We start from the raw sequence: 22,500 nt of genomic DNA on the forward strand, positions 1-22,500 counted from the left end.
ACCACAAAGTTAAAGAGGATAAATCTCAACATGAGGACTTAACATTTATTTTAATTTCCTGTGTGTGTGTGTGTGTGTGTGTGTGTGTGTGTGTGTGTGTGTGTGTTAGTGTGTGTGTAATGATGATTCTATCAGGAAGTGGAATTTTAGATGAACCCGGGATTAAGACAGTAATTACACAAAGTGAACATTTTGATTAAAATAAAAACAGCCGTCAATTTTAAAGAAGAATAAAAAAAACTTCTCACCACAGAGCAGCAGGAAGAACAACTCCATCCTCCAGAACTTCAAGAACCCACTGATCTCTCTCTCTCTCTCTCTCTCACTCTCTCTCTCTCTCTCTCTCTCTCTCTCTCTCTGTCTCTCTCTGTTCGTACTCTGCGCAGGAGTGTGCATGTGTTTGTGTGTGTGTGTGTGTGTGTGTGTGTAAAGGTGACAAGTCAGAGTCAAAAATAGGAAGTGAAATTTTCACTACACCCCTGTGCTGAAATATAACTGCTTCTACGTAAAATTAGAAAATAAACCAATAATTTCACACATACACACACATAAACACTCACACACACACGAGAGTGTGAACACCCCAAACTCATGTTGTTGTTATTCAACTACATAACTCGTGCAGTGTGTTACAGTGTGTTAGTGTGTGTTGGTGTTAGTGTGTGTTAGTGTGTGTTGGTGTTAGTGTGTTGGTGTGTGTTGGTGTTAGTGTGTGTTAGTGTGTGTTGGTGTTAGTGTGTGTTAGTGTGTGTTGGTGTTAGTGTGTGTTAGTGTGTGCTGGTGTTACTGTGTGTTAGTGTGTGTTGGTGTTAGTGTGTGTTAGTGTGTGTTGGTGTTAGTGTGTGTTAGTGTGTGTTGCTGTTAGTGTGTGCTGGTGTTACTGTGTGTTAGTGTGTGTTGGTGTTAGTGTGTGTTGGTGTGTGTTAGTGTGTGTTGGTGTTAGTGTGTGTTAGTGTGTGTTGGTGTTAGAGTGTGTTAGTGTGTGCTGGTGTTACTGTGTGTTAGTGTGTGTTGGTGTCAGTGTGTGTTAGTGTGTGTTGGTGTTAGTGTGTGTTGGTGTGTGTTGGTGTGTGTTGGTGTGTATTAGTGTGTGTTAGTGTGTGTTGGTGTGTATTAGTGTGTGTTGGTGTGTGTTAGTGTGTGTTGGTGTGTGTTAGTGTGTGTTGGTGTTAGTGTGTGTTGGTGTTAGTGTGTGTTGGTGTGTATTAGTGTGTGTTGGTGTGTATTAGTGTGTGTTGGTGTGTGTTGGTGTGTATTAGTGTGTGTTGGTGTGTGTTGGTGTGTATTAGTGTGTTGGTGTGTATTAGTGTGTGTTGGTGTGTGTTGGTGTGTATTAGTGTGTGTTGGTGTTAGTATGTGTTAGTGTGTGTTGGTGTTAGTGTGTGTTGGTGTTAGTGTGTGTTAGTGTGTGTTGGTGTTAGTGTGTGTTAGTGTGTGTTGGTGTGTATTAGTGTGTGTTGGTGTGTATTAGTGTGTGTTGGTGTGTGTTGGTCTGTATTAGTGTGTGTTGGTGTGTATTAGTGTGTGTTGGTGTTAGTATGTGTTAGTGTGTGTTAGTGTGTGTTGGTGTTAGTGTGTGTTGGTGTTAGTGTGTGTTAGTGTGTGTTAGTGTGTGTTGTGTGTATTAGTGTGTGTTAGTGTGTGTTAGTGTGTATTAGTGTGTATTAGTGTGTGTTAGTGTGTATTAGTGTGTGTTGGTGTGTGTTAGTGTGTATTAGTGTGTGTTGGTGTGTATTAGTGTGTGTTGGTGTGTGTTGGTGTGTATTAGTGTGTGTTGGTGTGTGTTGGTGTGTATTAGTGTGTGTTGGTGTGTGTTGGTGTGTATTAGTGTGTATTAGTGTGTGTTGGTGTGTATTAGTGTGTGTTGGTGTGTATTAGTGTGTGTTGGTGTTAGTATGTGTTAGTCTGTGTTGGTGTTAGTGTGTGTTAGTGTGTGTTGGTGTTAGTGTGTGTTGGTGTTAGTGTGTATTAGTGTGTGTTGGTGTTAGTGTGTGTTGGTGTGTATTAGTGTGTGTTGGTGTGTGTTGGTGTGTATTAGTGTGTGTTGGTGTGTATTAGTGTGTGTTGGTGTTAGTATGTGTTAGTGTGTGTTAGTGTGTGTTGGTGTTAGTGTGTGTTAGTGTGTGTTGGTGTTAGTGTGTGTTAGTGTGTGTTGGTGTTAGTGTGTGTTAGTGTGTGTTGGTGTGTATTAGTGTGTATTAGTGTGTGTTAGTGTGTATTAATGTGTATTAGTGTGTGTTAGTGTGTATTAGTGTGTGTTGGTGTGTATTAGTGTGTGTTAGTGTGTATTAGTGTGTATTAGTGTGTGTTAGTGTGTATTAGTGTGTGTTGGTGTGTGTTAGTGTGTATTAGTGTGTGTTGGTGTGTATTAGTGTGTGTTGGTGTGTGTTAGTGTGTGTTGGTGTGTGTTGGTGTGTATTAGTGTGTGTTGGTGTGTGTTGGTGTGTATTAGTGTGTGTTGGTGTTAGTGTGTGTTGGTGTGTATTAGTGTGTGTTGGTGTGTGTTGGTGTGTATTAGTGTGTGTTGGTGTGTGTTGGTGTGTGTTGGTGTGTATTAGTGTGTGTTGGTGTGTATTAGTGTGTGTTAGTGTGTGTTGGTGTGTATTAGTGTGTGTTGGTGTGTGTTGGTGTGTGTTAGTGTGTGTTGGTGTGTATTAGTGTGTGTTGGTGTTATTGTGTATTAGTGTGTGTTGGTGTTAGTGTGTATTAGTGTGTGTTGGTGTGTGTTGGTGTGTATTAGTGTGTGTTGGTGTGTATTAGTGTGTGTTGGTGTGTGTTGGTGTGTATTAGTGTGTGTTGGTGTGTGTTGGTGTGTATTAGTGTGTGTTGGTGTGTGTTAGTGTGTGTTAGTGTGTGTTGGTGTGTGTTGGTGTGTATTAGTGTGTGTTGGTGTGTGTTGGTGTGTATTAGTGTGTTGGTGTGTATTAGTGTGTGTTGGTGTGTGTTGGTGTGTATTAGTGTGTGTTGGTGTTAGTATGTGTTAGTGTGTGTTGGTGTTAGTGTGTGTTGGTGTTAGTGTGTGTTAGTGTGTGTTGGTGTTAGTGTGTTGGTGTGTGTTGGTGTTAGTGTGTGTTAGTGTGTGTTGGTGTTAGTGTGTGTTAGTGTGTGTTGGTGTTAGTGTGTGTTAGTGTGTGCTGGTGTTACTGTGTGTTAGTGTGTGTTGGTGTTAGTGTGTGTTAGTGTGTGTTGGTGTTAGTGTGTGTTAGTGTGTGTTGCTGTTAGTGTGTGCTGGTGTTACTGTGTGTTAGTGTGTGTTGGTGTTAGTGTGTGTTGGTGTGTGTTAGTGTGTGTTGGTGTTAGTGTGTGTTAGTGTGTGTTGGTGTTAGAGTGTGTTAGTGTGTGCTGGTGTTACTGTGTGTTAGTGTGTGTTGGTGTCAGTGTGTGTTAGTGTGTGTTGGTGTTAGTGTGTGTTGGTGTGTGTTGGTGTGTGTTGGTGTGTATTAGTGTGTGTTAGTGTGTGTTGGTGTGTATTAGTGTGTGTTGGTGTGTGTTAGTGTGTGTTGGTGTGTGTTAGTGTGTGTTGGTGTTAGTGTGTGTTGGTGTTAGTGTGTGTTGGTGTGTATTAGTGTGTGTTGGTGTGTATTAGTGTGTGTTGGTGTGTGTTGGTGTGTATTAGTGTGTGTTGGTGTGTGTTGGTGTGTATTAGTGTGTTGGTGTGTATTAGTGTGTGTTGGTGTGTGTTGGTGTGTATTAGTGTGTGTTGGTGTTAGTATGTGTTAGTGTGTGTTGGTGTTAGTGTGTGTTGGTGTTAGTGTGTGTTAGTGTGTGTTGGTGTTAGTGTGTGTTAGTGTGTGTTGGTGTGTATTAGTGTGTGTTGGTGTGTATTAGTGTGTGTTGGTGTGTGTTGGTCTGTATTAGTGTGTGTTGGTGTGTATTAGTGTGTGTTGGTGTTAGTATGTGTTAGTGTGTGTTAGTGTGTGTTGGTGTTAGTGTGTGTTGGTGTTAGTGTGTGTTAGTGTGTGTTAGTGTGTGTTGTGTGTATTAGTGTGTGTTAGTGTGTGTTAGTGTGTATTAGTGTGTATTAGTGTGTGTTAGTGTGTATTAGTGTGTGTTGGTGTGTGTTAGTGTGTATTAGTGTGTGTTGGTGTGTATTAGTGTGTGTTGGTGTGTGTTGGTGTGTATTAGTGTGTGTTGGTGTGTGTTGGTGTGTATTAGTGTGTGTTGGTGTGTGTTGGTGTGTATTAGTGTGTATTAGTGTGTGTTGGTGTGTATTAGTGTGTGTTGGTGTGTATTAGTGTGTGTTGGTGTTAGTATGTGTTAGTCTGTGTTGGTGTTAGTGTGTGTTAGTGTGTGTTGGTGTTAGTGTGTGTTGGTGTTAGTGTGTATTAGTGTGTGTTGGTGTTAGTGTGTGTTGGTGTGTATTAGTGTGTGTTGGTGTGTGTTGGTGTGTATTAGTGTGTGTTGGTGTGTATTAGTGTGTGTTGGTGTTAGTATGTGTTAGTGTGTGTTAGTGTGTGTTGGTGTTAGTGTGTGTTAGTGTGTGTTGGTGTTAGTGTGTGTTAGTGTGTGTTGGTGTTAGTGTGTGTTAGTGTGTGTTGGTGTGTATTAGTGTGTATTAGTGTGTGTTAGTGTGTATTAATGTGTATTAGTGTGTGTTAGTGTGTATTAGTGTGTGTTGGTGTGTATTAGTGTGTGTTAGTGTGTATTAGTGTGTATTAGTGTGTGTTAGTGTGTATTAGTGTGTGTTGGTGTGTGTTAGTGTGTATTAGTGTGTGTTGGTGTGTATTAGTGTGTGTTGGTGTGTGTTAGTGTGTGTTGGTGTGTGTTGGTGTGTATTAGTGTGTGTTGGTGTGTGTTGGTGTGTATTAGTGTGTGTTGGTGTTAGTGTGTGTTGGTGTGTATTAGTGTGTGTTGGTGTGTGTTGGTGTGTATTAGTGTGTATTAGTGTGTGTTGGTGTGTGTTGGTGTGTGTTGGTGTGTATTAGTGTGTGTTGGTGTGTATTAGTGTGTGTTAGTGTGTGTTGGTGTGTATTAGTGTGTGTTGGTGTGTGTTGGTGTGTGTTAGTGTGTGTTGGTGTGTATTAGTGTGTGTTGGTGTTATTGTGTATTAGTGTGTGTTGGTGTTAGTGTGTATTAGTGTGTGTTGGTGTGTGTTGGTGTGTATTAGTGTGTGTTGGTGTGTATTAGTGTGTGTTGGTGTGTGTTGGTGTGTATTAGTGTGTGTTGGTGTGTGTTGGTGTGTATTAGTGTGTGTTGGTGTGTGTTAGTGTGTGTTAGTGTGTGTTGGTGTGTGTTGGTGTGTATTAGTGTGTGTTGGTGTGTGTTGGTGTGTATTAGTGTGTTGGTGTGTATTAGTGTGTGTTGGTGTGTGTTGGTGTGTATTAGTGTGTGTTGGTGTTAGTATGTGTTAGTGTGTGTTGGTGTTAGTGTGTGTTGGTGTTAGTGTGTGTTAGTGTGTGTTGGTGTTAGTGTGTGTTGGTGTGTATTAGTGTGTGTTGGTGTGTATTAGTGTGTGTTGGTGTGTGTTGGTCTGTATTAGTGTGTGTTGGTGTTAGTGTGTGTTGGTGTTAGTATGTGTTAGTGTGTGTTGGTGTTAGTGTGTGTTGGTGTTAGTATGTGTTAGTGTGTGTTGGTGTTAGTGTGTGTTGGTGTTAGTGTGTGTTAGTGTGTGTTGGTGTTAGTGTGTGTTGGTGTGTATTAGTGTGTGTTGGTGTGTATTAGTGTGTGTTGGTGTGTGTTGGTCTGTATTAGTGTGTGTTGGTGTGTATTAGTGTGTGTTGGTGTTAGTATGTGTTAGTGTGTGTTGGTGTTAGTGTGTGTTGGTGTTAGTGTGTGTTAGTGTGTGTTAGTGTGTGTTGGTGTGTATTAGTGTGTGTTAGTGTGTGTTAGTGTGTATTAGTGTGTGTTAGTGTGTATTAGTGTGTGTTAGTGTGTATTAGTGTGTGTTGGTGTGTATTAGTGTGTGTTGGTGTGTGTTGGTGTGTATTAGTGTGTGTTGGTGTGTGTTGGTGTGTATTAGTGTGTATTAGTGTGTGTTGGTGTGTATTAGTGTGTGTTGGTGTGTGTTGGTGTGTGTTGGTGTGTATTAGTGTGTATTAGTGTGTGTTGGTGTGTATTAGTGTGTGTTGGTGTGTGTTGGTGTGTATTAGTGTGTGTTGGTGTGTGTTGGTGTGTATTAGTGTGTGTTGGTGTGTGTTGGTGTGTATTAGTGTGTGTTGGTGTGTGTTGGTGTGTATTAGTGTGTATTAGTGTGTGTTGGTGTGTATTAGTGTGTGTTGGTGTGTGTTGGTGTGTATTAGTGTGTGTTGGTGTTAGTATGTGTTAGTCTGTGTTGGTGTTAGTGTGTGTTGGTGTTAGTGTGTATTAGTGTGTGTTGGTGTTAGTGTGTGTTGGTGTGTATTAGTGTGTGTTGGTGTGTGTTGGTGTGTATTAGTGTGTGTTGGTGTGTATTAGTGTGTGTTGGTGTTAGTATGTGTTAGTGTGTGTTGGTGTTAGTGTGTGTTGGTGTTAGTGTGTGTTGGTGTTAGTGTGTGTTGGTGTTAGTGTGTGTTGGTGTTAGTGTGTGTTAGTGTGTGTTGGTGTGTATTAGTGTGTATTAGTGTGTATTAGTGTGTGTTAGTGTGTATTAGTGTGTGTTGGTGTGTATTAGTGTGTATTAGTGTGTATTAGTGTGTGTTGGTGTGTGTTAGTGTGTATTAGTGTGTGTTGGTGTGTATTAGTGTGTGTTGGTGTGTGTTAGTGTGTGTTGGTGTGTGTTGGTGTGTATTAGTGTGTGTTGGTGTTAGTGTGTGTTGGTGTGTATTAGTGTGTGTTGGTGTGTGTTGGTGTGTATTAGTGTGTGTTGGTGTGTATTAGTGTGTGTTGGTGTGTGTTGGTGTGTATTAGTGTGTGTTAGTGTGTGTTGGTGTGTATTAGTGTGTGTTGGTGTGTGTTGGTGTGTGTTAGTGTGTGTTGGTGTGTATTAGTGTGTGTTGGTGTTATTGTGTATTAGTGTGTGTTGGTGTTAGTGTGTGTTGGTGTGTATTAGTGTGTGTTGGTGTGTGTTGGTGTGTATTAGTGTGTGTTGGTGTGTATTAGTGTGTGTTGGTGTGTGTTGGTGTGTATTAGTGTGTGTTGGTGTGTGTTGGTGTGTATTAGTGTGTGTTGGTGTTAGTGTGTGTTAGTGTGTGTTAGTGTGTGTTGGTGTGTGTTGGTGTGTATTAGTGTGTATTAGTGTGTGTTGGTGTGTGTTGGCGTGTGTTGGTGTGTGTTGGTGTGTGTTGGTGTTAGTGTGTGTTTTTGTTAGTGTGTGTTCAGCTCTATTTGGACCGTATCAGGTGATCACAGGGACATGTGTAATAATGTTTGTACACGTCTCCTCAGTGATAAAAGTCTTGTATCTAATAAAATGGCCTCAGCAGTAGTGAGGTTCTAGTGGAGTGTGTTTTCTACGAAGCCAGATGTTTGTGTGTTTGTGTCACATTGTCATATGATGAGGCTCCATTCACAACTTTCACAGGCAGTGGTAGAGAGCAGAGACGAGACACTTATTGTTCTTATTACAGTTCGGGGTGAAACAATTCCAGCTATAATTTCAAAATAAAATAAAACAATAATCACAAAGTGTACAAGTAGCATGACCCCTGACTGACCCTAAACTGAAAGTTAACCTATTACTGCAGTGGTTTATGGGCAGGTGTGTGTGTGTGTGTATGTGTGTGTGTGTGTATGTTTAGAGGAAGATGTGGTAATAGAAGGGTGTATGTTCCCTACATTGTAAGCACATGTAACACACAGAGAAACTGCATGCACACACATTTAGAGCATTTGGTAAACGCCCTTATCCAGAGCGACTTACATTCATCTCATTTACACAACCGAGCAGTTAGAGGTTACAGGCCTCGCTCATCTTAACCACTGAACTACCAAACCACATATTTACACACACGCGCACACACACACACACACACACACACACACACAGAGCTAGGCACATACACATTCACACATTTGCACAGATACTGCACATGCTGCATAATTTCCATCACACTCTGAGACATGCACTCACAAACAGTCTCCCACACACACACACACACACACACACACACACAGAGTGAAAACGAGAAGCAGAAACAGTCCCATAAAGCAATTTCCGTTCTGTCTAAGTTTCTGTCTGTATGTCTTTACTTTTATTTCTGCAGTGTGTATTCTCATACTGAAACCTGCCGATTTTACAGAGCCGTCGCCCAAACATGCCTCGCTAAACCTCACACCCTAACCAACATCTGGCTCCCCTCAAGTGTAATGCAGTCATTTCATCATGTTAATTACAAACTCAGACAAGAAGACCAGGAGACCCGGGTGAAGCCTCAGCAGGATTCTTTGTTGTAGAACATCAGGAGCATCAGTCTACAGGTCAGAACATGCTGTCTTACACTGCAGTCATCAAGTCTAAAGCAGTGAGCTATACACTGTAGTTTTATATACATTTTAGGGGGCAGTGCTTAGAGGTGGAGACAAATCACTCAGCTGACGACCTTAAACAATGTATGCAAAGGAAGTAAACAGTTCTAGGAACCCACTCCAGGTTCTGGAGTTTCCCCAGTCCTAATCCAATCAGCATAGCTATATAACTCAGACAACTTCATTATCATAGAGATAAAGAAAAGTCCACACCAAGGGCACTGCATTTACACTTAACTCATGTATTGATGATCATGAACAACGGCCACCAATTCAAAGAATGGGACAGGGGCACCAAGAGCCATCACAGACAAAAGGTGATAGCCTCAGTTACCATCTTCATGACCATGTCCTGAAACAAATTTCATTACAGTGCCACCCACAGGTCAAAAGTAACAATTCCATCCTAAAATGCTTAAATCTAACTCCCATTTTGCTCCTTCTCCTCCTCCATCATCTGGAGATCTGTCTGAACAAACGTTATCAAAGGAACTCTGATATTCAAAACCATTCTCCCATAACGGACTGGCAAATTTCTGACACTACAAATCTTTATTGAATCCTTTTGCCTATAGTTATGGCTCTGCTTTCTGCTTTCATGTGATTCCTTATGCAACAATTGTAGCACATCTGTGAATGTAATAATACATTACATTACATTACATTTACGGTGTTTGGCAGACACCTTTATCCAGAGTGACTTACATTTATCTCACTTATACAGCCGAGCAGTTGAGGGTTAAGCGTCTTGCTCAAGGGCCCAACAGTGGCAGCTTGGCAGTGCTGGGGCTTGAACTCCTGACCTTCTGATCAGTAACCCAGAGCCTTTAACCACTGAGCCACCACTGCCCCATAATAATAACAATAATAATAATAAAATAAATAATAATAATAACAATGATGATATAATAATAGTAATAATAATAATAATAATGATGATAATAATAAAAATGATAATGATGATAATAATAATAATTAATAATAATAATAATAATAGGAAGAATATGAGAACTCTCACAAGTGATGCACTCATATCAAAACCTCAAGTTTTATTTTGAGCTTTGTGTGTAAAGTGATGTATAACACTGCTCTGACTCTGAACAGTCTCTGTGTGAGTTTACACACACAATGGCACCATGTCACAAGACTATCACACACATCAGAATAAATCATGGTAGTCTGTCAGGTAAAAAAATATAAAGTTTCAAAACCAGACGGGCAAAGAATACTTTATCTCCGGTTCCTAATTTCCATACACACTGCAAAACTCTACATTCACACTAGCACACTAACAAGTCTCTCAAGTGTTGCTTGCAGTCAGTCACTTATGGGTGTGTACTGACCACTACAGTTCTCACTTATGGGTGTACTGACCACTACAGTTCTCACTTCTGGGTGTGTATTAACAACTACAGTTCTCATTTTTGTGTGTGTGGTGACCACTACTGTTCTTATTGTTGGGTGTGTACTGACCACTACTCACTTGCTATTGTAAACACAGGGTTATATACTACATCTCGTATTAAAGATTTAAAACACTAAACATGTATATAGTATATATTACTAATATACATCACTGTGTTTATTGCGTATATGGTTCTCCTACACCTGCTGTAGTTACTGTTTATGTTACTGTTTTTATTGTAATGAAGAATTGAAGTCAACTTAAAGACATATATAAAGCTGAGAGAATCAGAGAAACATATTATGTACATTATAATGCATAACACACCTCCAGAACAAATCACTTGGTATCTGGCTGCCTATGTAGCCCCAAGATAAGAAGATTAAAATCTGTACAGTTATTTTTTAAGCCAGACATCCTCCATATTGTCCTTCACAGAGAAAGACAGACTATTCATAAAAGATTAAGATGAACACCTGAACAACACAGGAGGCAGATCAGTTGGAATAATGTTTCAGTTACATAGTCATTACTCCATAAAGCTTAGTGTGATGTTTTAGAAATGCAATATCAGCAAATGTAAAGATCCAGTGAAGGGTTTAAGAAAGTTAGCACACACAGGCTCAGTCCTGAAACCTCTGCAGCATCTCACAAGTCTTCTTGGCCAGAACATCCTGGATTTTCTTCACCCTGCGGTCCGACATGGGTCTCACATAGCTGTCAGGCAGCACCATGGCCATGCCTTCCTGCACTTCCCCCATCACCAGCAGGGGGCTCTCTTCCTGCATGGTGATGTTGGGACATGGGCAGCTCCAGTCCATGCGGACCAGTGTGACCTCCAGATATCGGGCCTTGAACAGCTTCAGACCCATCTTCTCATCCCATAGTACCTGCTCCAGGCTAAAGCGTGCAATTCCCGAGTTCAGGTCCTCGATCAGCTCTGTGAGACGGCCAACGATGACAAAGTCGCTGCGGCACAGACTCGGCACCAACCTGCCCTTCGGCCTGCAGCTCCTACATGGTCGTGACCTCTGATGTGGGCAGCTCGCCTGGCACTCTGTCCTGGACCGAAAGTTGTTGCTGTTCCCACGGCAACCTCCATAGACAAAGGCCTGGCATAGCTTGGTGACGGCATTGTAAGCCCAACGGGGCTCCCAGTTCCTGCAGGGGCCTTGGACGGCTGGAAGGTTGCACACAGCCATCTCCTCACGCTCACAGGATGTCCGACAGTCCTCGTACGTCTCAAATCTGTTCTTCCCTCGTAGACACCCTCCGTGTGTGAAGGGCTGGCAGGAGCCAACCACGGCATCGTAATGCCAGTCCACATGGCTCTCACCACACTCTCCACGTTCTACACTCACCAAACAGTCAGACGGAGAAAACAGCTGCTCAGGAATATCCGTTCTCGCTTCAGAGTCTTCAAAGACATCACGTTCATCACGCCGAATGACTGAAAGAGGGTAATCAGCACGCAGAACTCCGAATGAATTGCGTGCAACACAGGTGTAGATTCCCGTGTCAAACACCTGAGCATTGTACACTACGAGCTGTCCGATGTTGGTGATTACAACATTACCATACATCTGATCTGGCCGCATGATCTGATGCTCTGATTGCTTTTCCCACGTGACATCAGGCTTTGGCTGTCCAATCACATCGCAGCGAAAGCTAACAGTTCCACCCAGGTAAACAATCCGGTGCTGGGGGTTGGAGTAGAGAGTAGGAGGAAAAGGGGCAGAGGAAGTGGGCGTGGGTGGGACTGTGGTGTCTGATGGGGTGGGGCTTGCATACAGGTGATATCGGCATGTGACCACAGTGAGTGTCACGCCCTGAACACATGCCTCAGCATCCATGTAACACCGGTTGAAGTACGTCAAGCCGTCAGAGGCACAGGTGAAGCTGGGCTCGCTCTCACAGCGATCCTGACACTTACACACTGGCTGACCCGCCCACATCACACACTCCGCCCCCTGCTGGCTGCACACAAAGTCATCGCAGCTGGCCCCACCCACAGAGGACACATTTGTACCTGGTTGGCCATCAGTAGCAGCAAGGGGTGGGAACGAATCATCTGAGAAACGAGCCGCCACACAGCTGAGCAGACCACACACATTCGTGCAACATTTTTCAAAGATAGCACAGTCCTGTAATCCACACACACACACACACACACACACACACACATACAGATTAGCATTTTTCAATATTCAATACACTGCAAATAATAAAGAACCAGTTTGTATGTGTGTGTGTGTGTGTGTGTGTGTTAGAGATGTATTAAATTACTAGCAGAAAGGTGCTTATGCATAACTTCACATCAGAGCACTGATCTGTATCAGACAGAGGGTGTGAGGTGCAGATCTGAGATGAGATGAGAAGTCTTGAGGTTAACACTCTGCTATCTGATATCAGGAAGCATAAACTCCTCTGTCCTGAAAACTTAAAGCTGCAGCTTTACCTCTGACAAAGCGCTCACACTGGAGACTCCTTCTATAATCTATAATCTACATCAGTCAATAACTGCATTAGTAAAGAACCCAATCAGTAAAGAACCCCATAAGTGCAGAACCCCATCAGACAGGGTTACAGGAAATTACGAGGAAATACTGGTGTCTTATTGGCTGTGGGTCTCAGTCCTGCCACACGCTAGCTCACGGTCAGTGTGAGGGGGACATGGGGTTGAAACAGAAACATCCTCTGATGCTGAGCAGGAGAACAAGACGTGTAAATGTCTATATGAGAACGTGAACATGATATGAGCAGAAGCACAGATATAAAAATTAAAAAAGAAAAATATCATATTTAATTTCTTGTCACTATTATACACTTTACCTGCAATAACTGCGATGTCCATATATGGTATGAGCTAATCTGCTGTATACTATGTCACAGTATGTTATGTTTACATTCACAGCATTATTTATTATATTGTTACTCATTTGCACTTCCTGTTATATTACACACTTCCACACTAGAACCGTGTACTGGTCAGAGCTACTCTTACTGTACCCATGCTCCTGTTTTAGTAGTACTGTACTGTCCTGTGGTGTTTTCACGTTTGCATGTGCACTTTGTGTAGATTGTGTAGGGTTTCCATTAGATCTGTGTCATCTGATATGGTTAATGTGTTGTTTATGTAGGAACGCTGTTTCCTTTTACAGTGTACTGTACCAGCTGTATGTGGGTGAAAAGCACTTGACTTGAGATAACACACTCTGCGTGACTCTGTAGCAGTTAAACCCATACATGGACAACAATAATTCAATATTAACCCGATTAAGACGATACTCTGATTAAGAAACTAGCATGTAAACAGCAATTTTTAATTACCTTATTCCAATTAAAATCATACTTGAAGTAAACACAAATCGAATTAAGACGTGTGGAGTATTCCTGTTTTAGTCACATTATCGACGTATATTACAGACATGTACACGCCTTAATCACATTATTAACGTCGTGTGAGAGTTTTCACCGCATTGTGCGACAGGACACGATCACACAGCGGTGCTCAACCGTTTAACGCCAAACATGAGAACACGGCTGCGTCCCAAACCACGTACTTACCTGCTGTATAGGAGGAGAAATACATGTATCTCAGCTATTATATAGTAGGTAAGTACACGGTTTGGGACGCAGCTCATGACTTCAAGCAGTCGTCTATTAGCGTGTATAGCATGACTAATAATCAACTACACTTGAAGCGTTCGTAAAAATTAAAAATAAAAACACCCAAAACTGTATACGGTACCATAACGAAGATCAACTGTATGTCGATACGTGAAATTCTGGAGGGACGTCGGATGGCGTGACGCGGGAACATAATGACGTGTGCTGTTAATCGCTCTATGTTCTATAACATGTAAAACAGGAACATGAAAGGAGTTTTCTAAACGTGACTCATGTAAACACCGTAATCACAATATTGTCTTATTCAAAATAAGATCAATAATTAGATTACTGCTGTCCATGTAAACGTCGTCAGTGTTATTTACCTAGACCTGTTCGAGAAAGTTTGTTAAAGTTGAGGTGCTGCGATGTTTCATCATGAGAAACAAATGTTAGCTTCCCATTATTCACATAACTTAGCTAATGTTAGCTAAAGTTACTGCAACCACTAGCTAGCTATTTAAAAAATAATAATAATGTTACCACATACACTTACATTATGAATCTGTCACTGTTTTTGGAAGTAGCTTTTCAACCGAATAATTATAAAAGTGTTTCTTGATAGTTGTGTGTTTCTCTGAACTGTAGAGAGCATGAAAAGGAAAGCAGGAGAAGATCGGAAGATACATTCGTTTTTACCAAGAGGACCAGTATCAGCTAAACTGAAAATGACAGAGGGTCAGGGGAAATGAATACTACAGAGAGGGAAGAGGAAGGGGAAATGAATACTACAGAGGGGGAAGTGGAAGGGGAAATGAATACTACAGAGGAGGAAGTGGAAGGGGAAATGAATACTACAGAGAGGGAAGAGGAAGGGGAAATGAATACTACAGAGGGGGAAGAGGAAGGGGAAATGAATACTACAGAGGGGGAAGTGGAAGGGGAAATGAATACTACAGAGAGGGAAGAGGAAGGGGAAATGAATACTACAGAGGGGGAAGAGGAAGGGGAAATGAATACTACAGAGGGGGAAGTGGAAGGGGAAATGAATACTACAGAGGAGGAAGTGGAAGGGGAAACGAATACTACAGAGGGGGAAGAGGAAGGGGAAATGAATACTACAGAGGAGGAAGTGGAAGAGGAAATGAATACTACAGAGGAGGAAGTGGAAGGGGAAATGAATACTACAGAGGGGGAAGAGGAAGGGGAAATGAATACTACAGAGGGGGAAGAGGAAGGGGAAATGAATACTACAGAGGGGGAAGAGGAAGGGGAAATGTCTGGTGCTAACAGAGAGAAGGCGGAAGCAGAGATAGAGGGAGAGAGGGAGCATGTGGAGAGAACTACAGAAATAAATCAGGTCAGAATCAGTGAAGAGCAGAATCACTCGTGTAGTCAGTCACTGCATAAGTTCTACTTGCAAACATAAAAATAAAAAAAATCAATACCAAATTTGCATCATTAGCATCTAAATATATAAATAATGAAGAATAAGGATTGTATCAAATTGATATTGATAATTGTGTGTGTATATATATATACTTGATGTTTGCAGATACAGCTTATAAAGCAGACATTCCCGGGCAGTGACTGACTACACCAGTGTTTTTGCTCTCCTCTGAAAGACTTGTGTTCATTTTGTTTACTCAGAGTTCCAGAAGATGTTTTTGTTTGCTGACTTTATTAAGCGTTTTGTCATTTAGTAATGACCTGATTCATCAGCTTCAATTAGGTTTTAGACCTCAGCATTCCACAGAAACAGCTATTTGCTATTCTTTGGAAAAGGCTAGGCATTTTTTAGTTCAGGGACATGTGAGGGGAGCAGTGTTCATGGACCTAAAAAAGGCATTTGATACAGTTAACCACACTATTCTTTTATCTAAATTAACTGCATTTAATATTAGTAAACATTCAGTTGAGTGCTTTGCCTCGTGTTTAGATTTAAGAGAGCAGTGTGTAAAAATTAAGGATACAAAATCATTGTTTATGAGAAACAACATGGGCTTACCTCAAGGTTCAATCTTAGGCCCATTGCTTTTTAGTTTGTTTATAAATGATTTTCCATGTTGTTGTCCAGATGTTGAATGTCAGCTTCATGCTGATGATACAGTAACTTATACATCTGCTAAGTCACCTGCCAAGGTTGCTGCCATTTTATCTGAACAAATGGAAAGGATATCTACATGGCTCCAGGAAAGTCATCTTACTTTAAATGTTAAGAAAACAGTTTTATGTGCTTCTCTAATAGGAAAGCAAAAAATGAGGAAATAGAGGAAGTAGAGGAGTTTAATTTTTTAGGCGTTGTTAAATTTGATAAACATATAAAAAGCTTTCAAAAATGGTAAGGATTAACCTAAATTGTTTTAAACTTATTAGACAGTATATCACACTTGAGGAAGCTCATCTTAACTAAAAAACTTGAGATGTTGTACAATCGGGCGTTTAAAATAACAGATAAAACGCCAAATCGATGGCATCATTGTCTTTTTTTTTTTAAACGGAATATGCTTAGTTTTACAAATTTTTGTAAAATTTTTATTTTTAAATGCTTGCAGAATAAGGCAATCTGTTCTGTGTAAACATAAGGAGACAGGACGTTACAGCGTAGAACTACACAAGGGCAAAGAACCTTTTCTGTAAAGGGCTCTCAATGAGCTTAAAGCAGTATGTGAATTAAAGTCTTTTACACTGGTTTAAAATAAACCAGAGCTGTACGCATATTTAAATTTAATAAAGGTTTGTTTTAATTAGTTATTCATGTTGCCAGGGTTGGAAATATCCTTAAAATAAGTACAGATTATTGAGGTATGTATTTGTATGTATGTATAAATGATGTGCCACATTAGCTAAAAGCTTTATTCTATGATAAGCAGTTTTTTTTGTTTGTTTTCTTTAGAAAAGCCTTTCTAGGGACTCAAGATGCAAATTAGCTCATGCTATACTCCCTATGTGCAATACATATTTCCATCAGGTTTTTGTACTGTCCCTATTCAAATAAACTTATAAAACATTTTATTCTGAAATTATTACATTAGCCCCTTCTTTTTTTTATGGCGTTGGTAAATTTACATTTCTTGTGTACATTTGTGATCTATATATTTTGTAGAATTTGCTTTTGTTACAGCATCCCTGCTGATAAAAAAAACAATAGAAATCATTACAGAAATTCTAATGGTTGTCATGGGAATTGTATTGGTTTTAATTGAAATTATAATGCTCTTTGTGGGTCTCTACTGGTAATGTATTGGGTTCTATTTGTGGCATGTTTATGTCTAGTGGAAACCAATACAAACCAATCAATCCTAATAGAATATGGCCCAAAACACACTATATTTTTAAAGATTTTAATGGTATTTTTGTTTTTTTTTCAGCAGGGGTGTCATAGTCAGTTGGGGGAAAATGAAATCACTGGGACGTACCTGGCCACCCCTGAGAAAAAGTTCTGGCTACACCCCTGCTATTAATAATGAATAAGGTAATTAATGTAATATATTTCTGTAAATATGACGTCATTAATCAGTGATGTAAGGGTGGGATGTACAGACAGACCTGCAGTAATAACTCTGTACTAATTATAATATTATAACCATCAGTAATTCAGCCAATCAGCACATTATAATCACTCCATTTAGGCATTATATATGTAAATTTATTCATGTCTCACTAATGAAAGAGTGAACTGCACTTCACCTGGTCGGTGTTGCACTCCCTCTCGCACGTGCTCTGCGCGTCCACCCACAGGTGAGGGTTCAGAAAGTTGGGACAGACCCCAACATGCTCCGCGCCGCCGGCCGCAAGCCCTAACACAGGGAAGAGGAGGAGGAGGAGGAGGAAGCGCCAAACACGCACGAGCGCGCAACTGCTCACACACGTCATCACAAAAGAAAAACAAATAAACGAATTGAAACAGATTTCACTTCCGCATTGGTTAATCCCAAAACTCGCGCACGTGCTACAACAAACAGAGCTACATCCGACGGTCACACACACACGCGCGGTCACGCGTGCGTGCGTGTGTGTGTGTGTGTGTGTTGGTTCAACACCCCCTCCCTCACCCCGACACCCACACGGACCATCACAGAGGTCACGTGCGAGTCAAAACTACAGTTTAAAACAGTTTTAAACACAAACAAACAAACGCTGAGATCAAAGACAGCGCGCGCTCTTGAAGTTTGTGTTTTTACTGCGCGAGTTTCCGGTTTAAAACCGCTTTAATGAGTCTGGATGTATTTTGCACACACACGCACACACACACATACACACTCCATTCAAAATACTAATACTAATAATAATAATGAGTGACATTTTATTGCTTTATTCATACAGTTGCAAATGTACAGAAGTTTGTGCCCCCATTCTGCATGGGAAGAGGTTTTTTATATATATATAAATGTGTTTCTGTACTGTTACAATGCAACGATCCACAACAGTTAAGGACATGCTCAGAAAGATAAAACGATATTATCACACGCAGGAAGTGTGAAGCAGATTTCTGAAGTTATTATATATATATATATATATATATATATATATATATATATATATATATATAAACTATTTGGTTGTTTTCGTGATAACAAGAACAGTGAAATTCATCACATTTCCATCATGACATCTCTAGGTAAAAATGTAACCTGGTCTTCAAATAAACAGCGTTCTTCGTTAACAGTTTGCTAAGCTTCATTTTTGCTAATCATGGTTTATGCACGTGCTGTCAGAGTTCGTTTACGCTCCGCAAGTTTGCGCTCGCCATTCTGGCACAAATCTCACGTGTAGGCGGGGCTTAACAGCGATTTACTCTCACTGGCTAATGACATTTGGATCGACAGCTCGAGTGTCCAGCTGAGGAGGATGGTGATAGTGATGGTGATTGTGATGATGATGATGATGATGACACTCCTGAGAGCTCATCTCGACAATATAGTGGTATGAGACCCAAACCTCAGTAAGTAAGTCATTTCCACCACAAAGTACAAACAGTATAACTGTACCGAGAACCGCATCCAGGACGCTCTCCAAAACACATGACCCTGAAGTCTCTACTTCCAGGTCAGGTAGTTGTCCATCCAAATCTCACTAGCCAATGAGAGTAAAGCACTGTTAAACCCCACCCACAGGTGAAATTTGTGCTATTAAAGATGTCTAGGTTACATTTCTGAGTGTTTTTGTTCTTTCTCTTTGTATGTTTTTATTCATTTCATGAAAAGTTACATTCAATACTTTTGGCACAAATTTAATTCCATACCAGTCCAGAGTCCAGATTACAGACGTGTTCAGAGAATATTGTCTCAGACTTTTCCTGTCCTGGTTTTCACCTGTGTCAGCAATCAGACTGTGGAGAATGCTTCAGAAGTGCTGAATTCATCCACATGAATATCAGTACATTACACTGAGACCGTCTTATATTCACACCTTTACTTACACGTACATGTGCCTTGTGCTTATGGTGTAACCTGCCTGGTGTACCTGATTCTAACTTTGCACATTTAAAAGTGTGAAAAATAAATCAGGTTTAAGATAAAAATCAAACAATGAAACTGTAGATTGGATTGTAGATTGGATTATATATACTCAGGAGGAAAGTTAAAGCAGCAGTCTTGCTGTGTTCAGTTCAGTGTGTTAAGTATGCAGGGGCGTCTGGGAAAGCGAGTGTGTGAATGTCACTGTGCAGGAGTGTGTCTTTGTTGCACTAGGATTCACCGCCTCCTGAGCCTTTATGCCTAGACGGTGACCTTTGAACCTTGCGGTGACCTCTGACCCGCTACATTGAAGCTGCTGTGGAGACGAAGAAAATGTCCGTCAGCACAAAAACACAATCTGCTGCCTCTTTGTTGGACTTGAGCGTGACCCTAACACACACACACACACACACACACACTCACACACTATTCAGAAAACTAACTTCCAGTTTACAGCATTTAACAGAAACCATTAGGAGCATCTTATAACGTGCTATATGTGTTCAGTAGTGTAGTGGGAGGACGTGTGTGTGTGTGTTCAGTAGTGTAGTGGGAGGACGTGTGTGTGTGTGTTCAGTAGTGTAGTGGGAGGACGTGTGTGTGTGTGTTCAGTAGTGCAGTGGGAGGATGTGTGTGTGTGTTCAGTAGTGCAGTGGGAGGACGTGTGTGTGTTCAGTAGTGTAGTGGGAGGACGTGTGTGTGTTCAGTAGTGTAGTAGGTGTGTGTGTGTTCAGTAGTGTAGTAGGTGTGTGTGTGTGTTCAGTAGTGTAGTAGGTGTGTGTGTTCAGTAGTGTAGTAGGTGTGTGTGTGTGTTCAGTAGTGTAGTAGGTGTGTGTGTTCAGTAGTGTAGTAGGTGTGTGTGTGTTCAGTAGTGTAGTAGGTGTGTGTGTGTTCAGTAGTGTAGTAGGTGTGTGTGTTCAGTAGTGTAGTAGGTGTGAGTGTGTTCAGTAGTGTAGTAGGTGTGTGTGTTCAGTAGTGTAGTAGGTGTGTGTGTTCAGTAGTGTAGTAGGTGTGAGTGTGTTCAGTAGTGTAGTAGGTGTGTGTGTTCAGTAGTGTAGTAGGTGTGTGTGTGTTCAGTAGTGTAGTAGGTGTGAGTGTGTTCAGTAGTGTAGTAGGTGTGAGTGTGTTCAGTAGTGTAGTAGGTGTGTGTGTTCAGTAGTGTAGTAGGTGTGTGTGTGTTCAGTAGTGTAGTGGGAGGACGTGTGTGTGTTCAGTAGTGTAGTAGGTGTGTGTGTGTTCAGTAGTGTAGTAGGTGTGTGTGTGTTCAGTAGTGTAGTAGGCGTGTGTGTGTTCAGTAGTGTAGTAGGTGTGTGTGTGTTCAGTAGTGTAGTAGGTGTGTGTGTGTGTTCAGTAGTGTAGTAGGTGTGTGTGTCTTCAGTAGTGTAGTAGGTGTGTGTGTGTGTTCAGTAGTGTAGTAGGTGTGTGTGTTCAGTAGTGTAGTAGGTGTGTGTGTTCAGTAGTGTAGTAGGTGTGTGTGTGTCTTCAGTAGTGTAGTAGGTGTGTGTGTGTGTTCAGTAGTGTAGTAGGTGTGTGTGTGTCTTCAGTAGTGTAGTGGGAGGAATTTATATTTAAATTAAACATTTATATAAAACTATTTTCCTTCGTTTCTTTTTGTTTGTTGGGACGCGTCTCCTTTAAGGCGTCACGCGCTTTATCACTGGGGCGCCGATTTACCTCAGGAATTGGGAATGTCGGGTTTCTCCTCGCGCTCAGTAATGACACCGCGAACACACACTGCTGCAGATTAATGAAATAAAGAGGAGTGTGTGTGTGAGAGAGAGAGAGAGAGAGAGAGAGAGAGTGTGAGAGAGACACACAGAGACACAGAGAGAGACACAGACACCACTCAGGGGAGGGGGAGATAAAGAATGGACGCTGTGGATGCGGGTAAGTAAAGTTTATAAACGGTAAATTAGCACAGCTAAGCTAACTTCCTGAACTTCCTGTCAGGACTTGCCTTAGCTTTTACACACAGGAGATAACTAATACCTAAACTAATACCTCCTTTTTAACTAAATTATTGTAACATGGTTTATAATCAGCTCTTCATCATTAATCATCTGTTTCTGAGTTTATTACATATACTGTACAGTCTCAGTAACGGGAAACAAACAACTATTAACTCTGCTCTGTTGTTGTTGTTGTTGTTGTTGTTGTCGTCGTCGATGACAATGACGTCACCGCGTCCATGCCAATCTCTCATTAATAAATAAACATGAGTGTATAGCAGGGAGAGGGGTGAAGACAGATCTCCACCTGACACTTTTATTTTAATTTTAAACTATACTCCAAAACTACAGTGGTGCTTGAAAGTATGTGAACCCTTTAGAATTTTCTAGAATTCTGCATAAATCTGACTTAAATCATCCATTATTACATATCCGTGAGTGGTAAAAGTATGTGCACCTCTAGGATTAGCAGTTAATCTGAAGGTGAGATTAGAGTCCGGTGTTTTCAGTCAGTGGGATGATGATCAGGTGTGAGTGAGTGAGCGTCCTGTTTTATTTAAAGAACAGGGATCTATCGGAGTCTGATCTTCACAAAGTGTTTGTGGAAGTGTATCATGGTACAAACAAAGGAGATTTCTGAGGACCTCCGAAAAAGAGTTGTTGAAGCTCATCGTGGTGGAAAAGGTCACAAAACCATCTGTAAAGAGTTTGGACTCCACCAATCCACAGTCAGACAGATTGTGTACAAATGGAGGAAGTTCAACACCATTGTTCCCCTCCCCTGAGTGGAGACCAACAAAGATCACTCCAAGAGCAAGACGTGTAATAGTCCACAAGGACACAGAGGAACCCAGGGTGACTTCTAATCAACGGAAGGCCTCTCTCACATTGTCTAATGTTAATGTTCATGAGTCCACCATCAGGAGAACACTGAACAACAATGGTGTGTGTGGCAGTGCTGTAAGGAGAAAGTCACTGCTCTCCAAAAAGAACATTGCTGCCCTTCTGCAGTTTGTTAAAGATCACGTGGACGAGTCAGAAGGCTATTGGAAAAATATTTTGTGGATGGATGAGAACAAAATACTGTAGAACATTTTGGTTTAAATGAGAAGTGTTATGTTTGGAGAAAACACTGCATTCCAGCATAAGAACCTTCTCCCATCACATTACAGCATGTGAAACATGGTGGTGGTAGTGTAATGGTTTGGACCTGTTTTGCTGCATCTGGACCAGGACGACTCGCCATCATTGATGAAACAATGAATTGTGAATTATACCAGTGAATTCTAAAGGAAAATATCAGGACATCTGCCCATGAACTGAATCTGAAGAGAAAGTGGGTCATACAGCAAGACAACGATCCTAAACACATGAGTCGCTCTACTAAAGAACGCTTAAAGAAGAATAAAGTTCATGTTTTGGAATGTCCAAGTCAAAGTCCTGACCTTAATCCAATAGAAATGTTGTGGAAGAACCTGAAGCAAGCAGTTCATGTGAGGAAACCCACCAACATCCCAGAGTTGAAGCTGTTCTGTACTGAGGAACGGGATAAAACTCCTCCGAGCCGATGTGCAGGACTGATCAACAGTTACCCCAAACGCTTATCTGCAGTTATTACTGCACGAGGGGCTCACACCACATACTGAAAACAAAGGTGCACATACTTTTACCCCTCACAGATTGGGCTGCACGATTA

The 22,500-nt window shown here is 41.2% G+C and overlaps 3 protein-coding genes across 4 annotated transcripts in view; 1 reads left to right on the top strand and 2 right to left on the bottom strand.

The window, feature by feature from the left end:
• Positions 1-346, bottom strand: part of LOC128601868 (integrin alpha-M-like) — a 50,706-nt gene extending 50,360 nt beyond the window's left edge. Inside the window, exon 1 of the mRNA XM_053615280.1 lies at positions 249-346. Coding sequence (XP_053471255.1) covers positions 249-276 — 28 coding nt within the window. The 5' untranslated portion in view covers positions 277-346. The remainder of the gene's footprint in view (positions 1-248) is intronic.
• A 9,660-nt stretch (positions 347-10,006) lies between these two features.
• On the bottom strand, positions 10,007-17,417 carry wfikkn1 (WAP, follistatin/kazal, immunoglobulin, kunitz and netrin domain containing 1). The gene is made up of 3 exons (XM_053616234.1): positions 17,087-17,417; positions 15,405-15,554; positions 10,007-11,931 (listed from the first exon to the last, which is right to left on the bottom strand). The coding sequence occupies exons 2-3, from the start codon at positions 15,426-15,428 to the stop codon at positions 10,411-10,413; spliced, it is 1,545 nt and encodes a 514-aa protein (XP_053472209.1). The 5' UTR covers positions 15,429-15,554; positions 17,087-17,417; the 3' UTR covers positions 10,007-10,410.
• A 2,534-nt stretch (positions 17,418-19,951) lies between these two features.
• The window catches only part of LOC128601960 (transmembrane channel-like protein 7), a 12,563-nt gene continuing 10,014 nt past the window's right edge, over positions 19,952-22,500 (top strand). For both annotated transcript variants that reach the window (XM_053615434.1, XM_053615435.1), the window contains exon 1: positions 19,952-20,742. In XM_053615434.1, coding sequence (XP_053471409.1) covers positions 20,724-20,742 — 19 coding nt within the window. In that variant the 5' untranslated portion in view covers positions 19,952-20,723. The remainder of the gene's footprint in view (positions 20,743-22,500) is intronic.

This window comes from Ictalurus furcatus, chromosome 26 (genome assembly GCF_023375685.1).
Source record: "Ictalurus furcatus strain D&B chromosome 26, Billie_1.0, whole genome shotgun sequence".
In the NCBI taxonomy this organism is placed as follows: domain Eukaryota; kingdom Metazoa; phylum Chordata; class Actinopteri; order Siluriformes; family Ictaluridae; genus Ictalurus; species Ictalurus furcatus.

Coding starts and splice junctions, on each gene's coding strand:
- wfikkn1 (XM_053616234.1), bottom strand. CDS start 15,428: ATGGGCCTAAGATTGAACCTTGAG. Junction 11,932..15,404: donor GCCTAAGATTGAACCTTGAG/GTAAGCCCATGT, acceptor TGTGGATTACAG/GACTGTGCTATCTTTGAAAA.